At 58.3% G+C, this 10919-nt stretch overlaps 1 protein-coding gene across 1 annotated transcript; it reads left to right on the top strand.

The window, feature by feature from the left end:
- The first annotated feature begins 469 nt into the window (after positions 1–469).
- DLL1 (delta like canonical Notch ligand 1) lies at positions 470–9251 on the top strand. The gene is made up of 10 exons (XM_079939272.1): positions 470–1366; positions 1555–1851; positions 2579–3128; positions 4940–5000; positions 5517–5647; positions 5769–5938; positions 6054–6270; positions 7397–8192; positions 8382–8499; positions 8597–9251. The coding sequence occupies exons 1-10, from the start codon at positions 1313–1315 to the stop codon at positions 8600–8602; spliced, it is 2400 nt and encodes a 799-aa protein (XP_079795398.1). The 5' UTR covers positions 470–1312; the 3' UTR covers positions 8603–9251.
- Positions 9252–10919: the final 1668 nt, after the last annotated feature.

Below are 10919 nucleotides of genomic sequence, written 5' to 3'. Positions count from 1 at the left end.
CCCTGGAGACTCCTCCTTAGGAAGAGGCTGCCCGGGAGAAGGGGCGGCCCACCGGGAACTGGGCCTCCGACTTCGCCCCCGCCGCCAGACCCCGGCCGCGGCGCGCAACAGGGACGAAGGCGGGCGCCGCGGCGACCGGAGAGTTCCCGAGGCCGGACGCGGCCTCACCCGCCGGGTGGCTCACGGCAGGGCAGGGGCGCAGCGCCACCCCCGCGGGTCCCGGGGCCTCTGCGAGCCTGTGGCCGGGAGGGCAGCGCCGAGGAGCCCGGGCGGCGGCACCAGCCTCGGGCGCAGAGGGGATTCTTGCGGTGAACGTTTTACAGGAATGTAAATGAGTGCGTTTCGTGCGGTGGGGGGCTGGGGGCGGGGGCAGGGGAGGGCCGGGGGCGGGGAGGGTGGGGGCGGGGAGGAGGGTTGCACATTTTACAGCTCACTGACCATTTGGCGATCCATTGAGAGGAGGGTTTGGAAAAGTGGCTCCTTTGTGACAGCTCTCGCCAGATTGGGGGGCTGCTCATTTGCATCTCATTAGCCATGCGGGCGGCCGGCGGGATATAAGGCGGCGGCGCGGGGCGAGCCCGAGCCCTTGCGCGCCCGCGGAGCCCCGGCCGGCGCCGCACCAGACGCACAGCCTGGCGCGCAGCCTCCGCCGGGACCCGGTCCGGGACCCCGGGTGTTGACCTGGATGGCACTGGCTGGGTCCCTGGGAAAAACTCGGGTCCAGGGCGCTCCCCGGACCGCGGCCGCCGAGTGAGCTGGCCGGGCCGCACCCGCGGGCGCTCCGCCGGCGCCGGATTACCGCCTCGCGCGTGGGATTTCCAGACCCCGGCTCGCTAATCGGACTCGCGGGGAGCCCTGCAGCTCGTCGGGAATTGGGCTGAATATCTGGACGCTTTCTCTCCTCTCTTTTTTTTCTTTCTTTCTTTCTTCCTTTTTTTTTTTTTTCTGCGAAGAATCTTGAGACAAAACCAGGAAGCAGACGACCCCTACCTACTCGTGGATTGGAAGAAAGAGGGGAAAACCGAAAGTTGCCGCGCCAGAAGCAATCTCTCCGGGGAGCCTTTTTTTTTTTTCCCCCTCGTGCATCCCCGGAGCCGCAGTCGCCTCCGCAGGGAGGATCTAAGGAAACTCGGCCTCCGAAAGAGCCGGAGACGGACCCTTGAGGAAAGAAGTCCGGATAATCCCAGCCCGAGGCAAAGCGGCGGCGCTTTCCTGCCCGCGCTCCTGGAGACACCTTCCTCCCCGAGCATTCCCTGGCGATTTCAGAAGAGAAGGGGGACGCGAGGAGAGCGAGCGCGGCCGGCGGTGCACCATGGGCCGGCGGTGCGCCCTGGCCCTCGCCGTGCTCTCGGCCCTGCTGTGCCAGGTAAGTTGCCAGGCGCGGTCCTAAGGGCCGCGCCGTCAGGTAGGCTGTCAGCGGGGCTCTCCGGCTCCCTGTGGCGTCAGGTGGGGGGGGACCCGGGGCGCGGGCCGCGCGGGGGGCAGGGCCCGGGGCAGGACGCGGCCGGGCGGGCTCCCCGCGCCTGGAGCCCCACGCCCTAGCCTCGCCCGCAGGTCTGGAGCTCCGGGGTGTTCGAGCTGAAGCTGCAGGAGTTCGTCAACAAGAAGGGGCTGCTGGGGAACCGCAACTGCTGCCGCGGGGGCGCGGGGCCGCCGCCGTGCGCCTGCAGGACTTTCTTCCGCGTGTGCCTCAAGCACTACCAGGCCAGCGTGTCCCCCGAGCCTCCCTGCACCTACGGCAGCACCGTCACGCCGGTGCTGGGCGTCGACTCCTTCAGCCTCCCGGACGGCGCGGGCGCGGACACCGCCTTCAGCAACCCCATCCGCTTCCCCTTTGGCTTCACCTGGCCGGTGAGCGCCGCACCTGCGGGCGCGGGGCGGGCGGGGCGGGCGGCAGGTGGGCAGGGAGGCGGCCGCCAGCCCTGCTCCGGGGCGCGGCGGGGGCGCGCGGCTGGGCCTGGGCAGGTGGGCGCCGCGGTCCGCGGGCGCCTGGGGCATTGACTCCACGCCCGGGTGATCTACAGGCGGCGGCGGCGGCGGCGGCGGCGGAGGGGAGTGTGGGAGGTGACAGCCGGGATAGAGTGAGGCAGAGAGGCTGAGGACCTGGGACATTTCCGTATCCGGTCTCTGCGCCTAGCCCCCAAGTTGAACGGGCCCCTTCACTTGGGAAAGTTCTAGTTCCCCAGCTCGTGGACTGGCTAGTTGTTCAGTCGCCCTCGCAGCCTGACAGCCCCCAGGCCCTCTGCTTGGCGCCTTCCCCAGGAGACTGCAGACAAGCCCCTCCAGCCCCGCCTGCTGCGCGCAATCGTTTTTCCTTTTCTTTTTCTTCTTCTTTTTTTTTTTTTTTACTGCGATATCCTGTATTAACAGGCTGAAAAAACACGTCAGGAAACCACTCTTTAAAAAGTTCTTCCATTTCCTTAAGGAAAGTGAAATCAGACAAGAGATGTACAGAGACCCCCCCCCCCACCCCCACGACACACTGCACACAGACCTGCGACGACTTGGTCGTCCCGAAAGCTTTGATTCTTTTTTAAACATTTCTGGTTTATCTTCTGTCTCCTCCCCCTTCCTCCAGGGAACCTTCTCTCTGATCATTGAAGCTCTCCACTCTGATTCTCCTGATGACCTCGCAACAGGTAAAAACAAACCAAAACGCTCCCAAACTGTGCAAACTGCGTCTCCAGTTATTATGTATTTGAGTTCAGATCTCCCCAGAAACAAACGTCTGCATCTTTCATTCTGCAAGTTACTCCGGAAGGTTGAGGAGAAGAGCCTTCAGCCTCCTTGCCCAGCATCCTTTCCACCTCCCTCACTCCCCGAGCCTCTGGGTTCCCAGTCAGAACCAACAGAGCATCCTCTTCCTGCAGAGAACCCGGAAAGGCTCATCAGCCGCCTGGCCACGCAGAGGCACCTGACGGTGGGCGAGGAGTGGTCCCAGGACCTGCACAGCAGCGGTCGCACAGACCTCAAGTACTCCTACCGATTCGTGTGTGACGAACACTACTATGGGGAAGGCTGCTCCGTCTTCTGCCGCCCCCGCGACGACGCCTTCGGCCACTTCACCTGCGGGGAGCGAGGGGAAAAAGTCTGCAACCCTGGCTGGAAAGGCCAGTACTGCACTGAGCGTGAGTCCCTGCGGGGGCCGCCGCTGCCTCAGTTTACCCTCCCCAGGCCTGCTCCCCCACCCCCACCCCCGGCAGTGGGGACGTATTCTCTGAGCTGCTGGCATCTTGGGGTTTTAGCCCCGGAGAGATGTTCTGGTGGGGAAACCGGGGCCAGGGAACCAGAGAGATTTGCTGAGACCCCACAGTTAGCCAGTGGCAGGTTGGGGTCAACTTAGACGTTTCAACTTCCGCTATGGGAAGCTGCCTTTCTTAATCAGGGAGGATTTTGGACACAGGGCCAGGGGTCAGGAAGTAAGCCTGAGGGAAGGGAGGGAGGAAGGAAGGGAGGAACAGAGAGGAGGCTGTGTGCAGGGCGTGCTTTTACCAAAGGAGTTCTCTTTGCCCAGACAGCTTCTCATTGAAAAGTGCTTCATTTTCTCTCCGGAGTTGGTGTGCTTGGCCCGTTTAAAAACACTCCACTGTTCACGACACTTTCACTCGCGGGGTCTATGGACGTGGGTGGGTGTGTTTCGAGGCCTGGGCCTGCCAGCCCTGCTTGTTCTGCTTGCGGGATGCTCGCGTAGTACCCTGCCTGGGAGGGGGGACATACCTTTACAGAAGTGACTTAGGCCCTGCCTGCCGTAGTTCTGTATTCTCCAGGCAGGCAGGGTAGCTGCACAGGTGCAGGGGGCATAGGAGGGTTGTGAGGACCGGCTGGCTCCTGGGCCTGGTTCAGCTGGACCCCACTTGCCTCACTGCCACCTCGCACTCTAGGTGTCAGGTGGGGTGGGTCCTAGGGCTTCCCCAGAAACCCCAGGGAACCTTGCTTCCGCCCCCGAGCCTGGGAACCTTCTCTGGCAGGACAGAACCTCTCGCCGGGAGGCGCAGCTTCTCAGTTTGGATTTGCGCGTACCTGCAGTGTCACTGTCGCTCAGCCCGCACAGCTTTCCACAGCTCCTCTGAGCTCGCCTTGGCCTGAGCTGGCTCTGTTGTCTTAAAAACTTGTGGAGCGGCTTGTTAATGAGTTTCATAACCAGGAGAAGGGAGCCAGCTGAAACCCCAGCCTCCAGCCTCCCCACCCCCTCCGGGACCTCTGGCCGGCCTGCCGCCTCCCTCCTGGCTACCCTCCCTCTCCCTCGCCGTGGGGTTGCCATAAACTTAAACTTTTTTTCTTCTTATTCAAACACTGGAGTCTGTCCCCGCCCCCAGCTCGCGCGTGCCATCGATTAGATCTCTCCGGGGATAGGCGGCTGGGACGCACGCCTGTTCCCATTGGTGGAAAGGGTGCACGTGTGTGTGTGTGTGTGTGTGTGTGTGTGTGTGTGTGTGTGTGTGTGTGTGTGTGTGTGTGTGTGTGGTGTACACGCTGGGGTGTGTGTGAGGGGTGGGGGCATGGGGGGCGAGGGGGAGGCCGGTATTGTTGCACTGGGGCAGCTGCTGGGAGAGAACAGACAATAGAGCAGCTGTCTTGCCCTGGTACTCTGCATACCAGCTGTCCACCCTTATCTACACACACACTTTCTGGGTATTAAGAGGTGGAGCTTTGTGCATAGAATTGGGAAGTGGGGGAGGAGGAGGGGGAAGGACTTCTGACCCTCTCTTAGAAGAAAAGGGGCCGGGTGTGGGGGGGGCTTCCGCGCTCTTTTGTCCTGGAGCCGCTGCGTTAAGAAGAACGCCCCTCCTGGGCTGAGTAAAGTCCGCGTGGCTACCGGGCAGGACGGCCGACGCCCGGGGCTCGGCGAGGCTCTGTGGCGGAGCTGGGCACGGTCTGTAGCCCTGTCGTGCTGGGGGCCACTCTGGTGGGCTTGACGCTGTGCCTTTTCTTCTCGCAGCCATCTGCTTGCCGGGGTGCGATGAGCAACATGGGTTTTGCGACAAGCCAGGGGAATGCAAGTAAGTTTGCAAGAGCTGCTTTTTTCTTTTTCTTGTTGTCCTTTTACACCTAGCGTATTAGTAAAGCATCTCTAGATGTGCTTTTGAAAACCGCAGGTAAGATTACCTGGTTGGAGGGAGCTGTTTTTCTGTGTTTCTACTAAATAAATACATGGACGGGCATAGGGTCAAGGGCTGTCATCCATCTAAGCTCCTCAGTGGTGTGGAACTTACAGATGCAGATTTAAAAAGAATTGGCACAGAAGAAGAGAGAGTTTAGTTGGTTCTCAAACTTCGCAGCACATTAGAATTACCTAGAGATGCTGCCCCGGTTGGCCCTTGGACCCAGAGTCAGACCCTCTGACGTGGGACGAAGGCATCCACGTGGTTTAAAGCTCCTGAGGACGGTCCAGTGTCCTGCCTCATTTGAGAACCAGCGGTGTTGATGCTGTTGGAAGACAGTCTCTCGTGAGTGGGAAAGGTGTTGCCAGGAAGCCGGTAGCGTCAGCGTCCACTGACTCTGTCCTCTCCTCCAAGGTGCAGAGTGGGCTGGCAGGGCCGGTACTGTGACCAGTGCATTCGGTACCCCGGCTGTCTCCACGGCACCTGCCAGCAGCCCTGGCAATGCAACTGCCAGGAAGGCTGGGGGGGCCTTTTCTGCAACCAGGGTAAGCCTCCTGTCCCCCGCCAGGCAGCCTGGCTTCCCGGGCTCTGTCTCAGGGAAGTACGGTCTCCCGAATTTAACCCTGGGCCTCCCTTCTCCTCCTCTTCCCGTCTCCACCCTCACAGACCTGAACTACTGCACACACCACAAGCCCTGCAAGAATGGGGCCACCTGCACCAACACGGGCCAGGGAAGCTACACTTGCTCTTGCCGGCCTGGGTACACGGGGGCCAACTGCGAGACGGAGGTGGACGAGTGCAGTGCCAGCCCCTGCAGGAATGGAGGGAGCTGCACGGTGAGTCTGGCCACCGTGGGCTCTCCTGCCGAACCGGGAACCCTGGTTTGAGACAGACCGTGTGGGTCCCTCGGAACGACGTAGGAAAGCTTTCTTCATCTTCTCCATTACTCAGGACCTCGAGAACAGCTACTCTTGCACCTGCCCGCCTGGCTTCTACGGCAGGATCTGCGAGCTGAGTGCCATGGTGTGTGCCGACGGCCCCTGCTTCAACGGGGGACGGTGCTCGGACAACCCCAAGGGAGGGTACACCTGCCGCTGCCCTGGGGGCTTCTCTGGCTTTAACTGTGAGAAGAAAATGGATTCCTGCAGTTCCTCACCCTGTTCCAATGGTAAGGGGGCCGCCTGACCCATCCGAGAGGTTGTCCAGTGGTCCACACTGGTGAGAACGCGTCAGAAGCGCAGAGTTTAGTTTCAGGCTGAGTTCATCACTTTGTGAGTTGCCTTGCGTTTCAGAAGCCCTTCCGTCTGAACAGTGAGAAACTGTTCATAGACATCTCATCCCCGAGTCTGGAAGCACCCAGGGAGCTAGGAAGGCAGGCAGGGGCGTTCCTTGTCCGCAGGGCCCGGCGCAGGTGGAGACGCAATGACCTGCGCGCCGTCCTGCGGCGCCTCGGGTGCCCGAGACTCCGAACATCAGCGGGTCAGCCCCAGCGCCAGCCCAGCCACTGCGCTTTTGGAGGGAAGCCCAGCTCTGCTCTGTCACCAAGCAGAGCCGTCTGCTGCGAGGATGTATGGTCTCCACGAGTGGGGGGGGCGCCCTAAGCAAACTCACAGAGGGGGAAGCTGGGCCCCAGGCAGGCGGGACCATTCTGGAAGCGTCTGGAGCTTCTGCGTGGGGTGTGATAATCGATGGAGAGGAATCAGCTCGCTTTGCTCTCCATGTTCTGTACAGAAGGTGTGGCGTCCTGGGGTCAGGCTCTCTCTCCTGTTGGTTTCCAGCCGCTGAACCAATAGAGCAGTGGGTGCTTCATGTCTAGAGAGGAAGAATAGGGAGGTTTAGCAGGCTTGGCTCTGGAAAGACAAAGACCAAACCCCAGCCTCCTCCCTCCCTTCCTTTCTTCGTTTCTCTTTCTTTCTGTTTCAAGTCTTACTTGTCACTAACTGTGTAACTGTGGGCGAGCACGTCATCCTCTTTAAGCCTTGGTTTCCTCATCTGTAAACTGGGTCCTTTGTTGGCTTGCTGTGAAGGCGAATGCAGCGCTGTAGGCGAAGCGTTTTGCACGGTGCATGTCAGGAGGTATTAGCCTGTATTTTTTAGGTGATTTATGGAGCTTGACCAGAAACCCCACCCCGGCCCTCGCCGTGGGCCTGTGTTTGATGTATGTTGTCTTAAGCGGTGGCCTCTGTCCGGTCTGCCCCTGTGTCTCTGCTTTGGTGTGTGACGCAGCGGCCGGGGCAGCACGTGCTTCAGGGCATTTTCTGGGTGACAAGCCGCTGCCCTTGTCCGTGTCCCAGGTGCACAGTGCGTAGACCTTGGCGATGCTTACGTGTGCCGCTGCCAAGCCGGCTTCTCTGGGAGGCACTGTGATGACAGCGTGGACGACTGTGCCTCTTCCCCGTGTGCCAACGGCGGCACGTGCCGGGACGGCGTGAATGAGTATTCCTGCACCTGCCCCCCCGGGTACACGGGCACAAACTGCAGTGCCCCCGTCAGCAGGTGTGAGCACGCACCCTGCCACAACGGGGCCACCTGCCACGAGCGGGCCCTCCGCTACCTGTGCGAGTGCGCCCGGGGCTACGGGGGCCCCAACTGCCAGTTCCTGCTTCCCGAGCTGCCCCCGGGCCCCGTGGTGGTGGACCTCACCGAGAAGTACGTGGAGGGCCAAGCCGGCGCGTTCCCCTGGGTGGCCGTCGGCGCGGGCGCGGTCCTCGTCCTCACGCTGCTGCTGGGCTGCGCCGCCGCCGTGGTCTGCGTTCGGCTGAGGCTGCAGAAGCGCCGGCCCCCCGCCGACCCGTGCCCGGGGGAGGCGGAGACCATGAATAACCTGGCCAACCGCCGGCGGGAGAAGGACATCTCTGTCAGCGTCATCGGGGCCACGCAGATCAAGAACACCAACAAGAAGGTGGACCTGCACACGGAGCCCGGCACCGAGAAGAACAGCCTCAAGGCTTGCGACCCCGCCGTGGGCTATAACCTGCTGCAGGACCTCAAGGGTGCCGCTGCCAGCGGGGAGCCCCACAGCAAGCGTGATGCCAAGAGCCAGCCCCAGGGCTCTGCGGGGGAGGAGAAGAGTGCCCCGACCCTCAGGGGGTGCGTGCTACGGGCCCGAGGGGACAGGCGGGAAGGCCAGCAGGGGGGAGGGTGCCCGACCCTCGCGGGGTGCCTCGGGCCAGGCCGGGCAGGGGGACCAGCTGGCTGTGTTCCTCCAAGCTCTGGTCATTGTACTGTTCAAAAATGTTTTCACGTGTTGACTATGGATGTCTTTCGTTTCCCTTCTAGTGGAGAAGCAGCTGAAAGAAAAAGGCCGGACTCTGTGTACTCCACTTCGAAAGACACAAAGTACCAGTCGGTGTACGTCATATCCGAGGAGAAGGACGAGTGCGTCATCGCAACTGAGGTCAGCGCACGGCTGCCCGACCCACCCTCGGCCCGGCCGGGTCGGAACCGGGCCTATGACTTGCGCTAACCTCCCCTCTGTCTCTTGGCCCCCCTAGGTGTAAAGTGGAGGTGATGTGGCGAATTCCCGTTTCTCTTAGAATAAGTGAACTTCCAAGGATATCTGCCCCGACGATGCTGCTGAGAGGAGCGGAGGTGCTCGTGACTGCTGCTGGGAAGCCAGGTCCTCTTCCTGCCGAGGGGGCGGCCGGCAGGCGTTCCAGGCGCCTGTCGCACTGCCTTTTAGGACGTTTCCATTGCACTATGGACAGTTGCTTTTAAAGAATATATATTTAAATGAATGGACTTGATCACTACGTGAGAAGCTCGCACTGCTTGGAGTGTATATGTTGGATTCTTATGAGCCAGTCTTTTCTTGAATTAGAATCACAAACACTGCCTTTATTGTCCTTTTTGATACTAAAATGTGTTTTTTCTAGGTGGAAAAAAATGTGCGTTATTTTTTGGATTTGTAAAAATATTTTTCATGATATCTGTAAAGCTTGAGTATTTTGTGATGTTCATTTTTATAATTTAAATTTTTGGTAAATATGTACAAAGGCACTTCGGGTCTATGTGATTATATTTTTTTGTATATAAATGTATTTATGGAATATTGTGCAAATGTTATTTGAGGTTTTTTTTTTTTACTGTTTTGTTAATGAAGAAATTCCTTTTTAAAATATTTTTCCAAAATAAATATTATGAACGACATCCAGAGGTGTACTTACTCACCCCGCGTCAGAGCAGACTTTCACTCATACTCGTCCGAAGCCGTGAGGACAGAAACGGCCTCTGCTTTTCTGTTTCCCAGGTCTTTGCATAGTTTCATTGGATTGATGAAAAGCAACTTTCCTCGCTCCTCTGCCCACCTCAGAGAACCCTCCAAGGTCACTGTCAGGAGAAGGAAGGGGCGGGCGCGGTGCTGCTGGTCGCTTGATTCCCTGAGCATCCCCTGAACTGCACGGAAACCTGAGGGCTCTTCACGTCCGGTCAGTGCTGAGAAGCCTCGGAGCTGGTCACCTTCCATCGGAGCCTTATTTTTATCGGGACTGGAACAAAGCCTCATTTTGGATTAAATACCCACAGAGCACTTTAATGTCGTCATGACAAAGGCTTTCGGTCCTCGAGTAATACTTATTCATTGATTTGTGGGTTTATCTCTAGCTAATTGAAAAGAGTTAGTTGCCTCCTAATTCAACCACGGTTGCCATGGGACAGACAACAGCAATGATAAAAACACTCTTCTTGGGTGGTTACTACCTCCATGTGAATTATCTCATTAATCTCCGAGATAGTAGCTTCCTTACTCCCATTTTATAGCTGAGGAGACTGAGGCTTGGGGAGGTGAAGGTACTTGCTCGGGGTTGGTAAGTGGCAAAGTCAGCATTCAAGTCTGGGCAGTCTGGCTCCAGACCCTGGTTTGATCATTATCTGTCAGAACTCAGCTTCTTATTGAGAACGACAGGGATTTAACAGACCGCATCACTGGTGCCATTCAGTGGTCAGCTCTCGAGGACAAGTCAGTGTTGGGGAAAAGTGCTTTACTCCCGGGGTCAGAGGGGAACAGGCAGAGGGCTTAACTAATGAGAGGGAAGAGGTTGCCTTTGTCTCAGTGACTGTGATGAATTTATTCCATCAGTCGTTATTGTACAGTCAGAAACTCTGGACTCTTCCTGTGGAGGAAACACAAAGCGTGTTGTGTGTTAGCCAGTCCTGATGCCCATCCTCGTGTGTGTAAAGGACGGAGAAGCACGTGCAGTGGACTGGAGACCAAGATAACAACGTTGGGGCCAGACGGCACCCAGGAGCCACCCGGCTGGGGCTTCTGCCTCTGAAACACAACCCCATCCATTCCCCACCCCTCTGGCTTGTTATTTTGGAATAACTGCTCACGGGCAGAAACTCCAGTGGAGAGATTGCATCCACGGAAAGAAGTCAGCATCAGGGCCAAGTGCGGCTGAGGGAGATTTAGGCTTCTGTCCCCTGCTGACTTTAAGGGTTAGCAGCATATTCTAGAATAACTGAGGGGGTCACCAGGTTTCTTTCAAGAGGCTACAGGATCTGGTGAAAGAGTGGGGTGAACTCAATCCCGTTTACGCTTGTTAACCTGGAGTCATCCATAGCTCCCTCTCACTTTCAGCAGTGACCTGACTCGGATAACAAATGGCTTATCTAGTTTCAAGATTATGGAATATTCTGGGATTCTCGCAAAGCCCATTCTATGAAAGGACCTCAATGCACTTAAAGATAATGTCACTTTCATCTTTCCCAGCCTTCTAGTAAAATCAGGGAAGAAATTCATCTTTCATCTAGGTAAGCAAGTAACATGGCAAACTGAGACCGAAAGGTACAGCTTTGGAATTGCCAGCCAGTTGAAAA

This window comes from Stenella coeruleoalba (genome assembly GCF_951394435.1).
Source record: "Stenella coeruleoalba genome assembly, chromosome: 12".
Classification (NCBI taxonomy): Eukaryota; Metazoa; Chordata; class Mammalia; order Artiodactyla; family Delphinidae; genus Stenella; species Stenella coeruleoalba.
The sequence above is the reverse complement of the archived record's forward strand: the minus strand, read 5'-3'. Positions and strand labels throughout refer to the sequence as shown.

Bases quoted from the DNA above. Each gene is read 5' to 3' on its own strand.
- DLL1 (XM_079939272.1), top strand. From the start codon at position 1,313: ATGGGCCGGCGGTGCGCCCTGGCCCTCGCCGTGCTCTCGGCCCTGCTG. The intron at 3,129-4,939 runs GTGAGTCCCTGC...TTCTTCTCGCAG, and splicing joins AGGCCAGTACTGCACTGAGC to CCATCTGCTTGCCGGGGTGC. The intron at 6,271-7,396 runs GTAAGGGGGCCG...TCCGTGTCCCAG, and splicing joins TTCCTCACCCTGTTCCAATG to GTGCACAGTGCGTAGACCTT.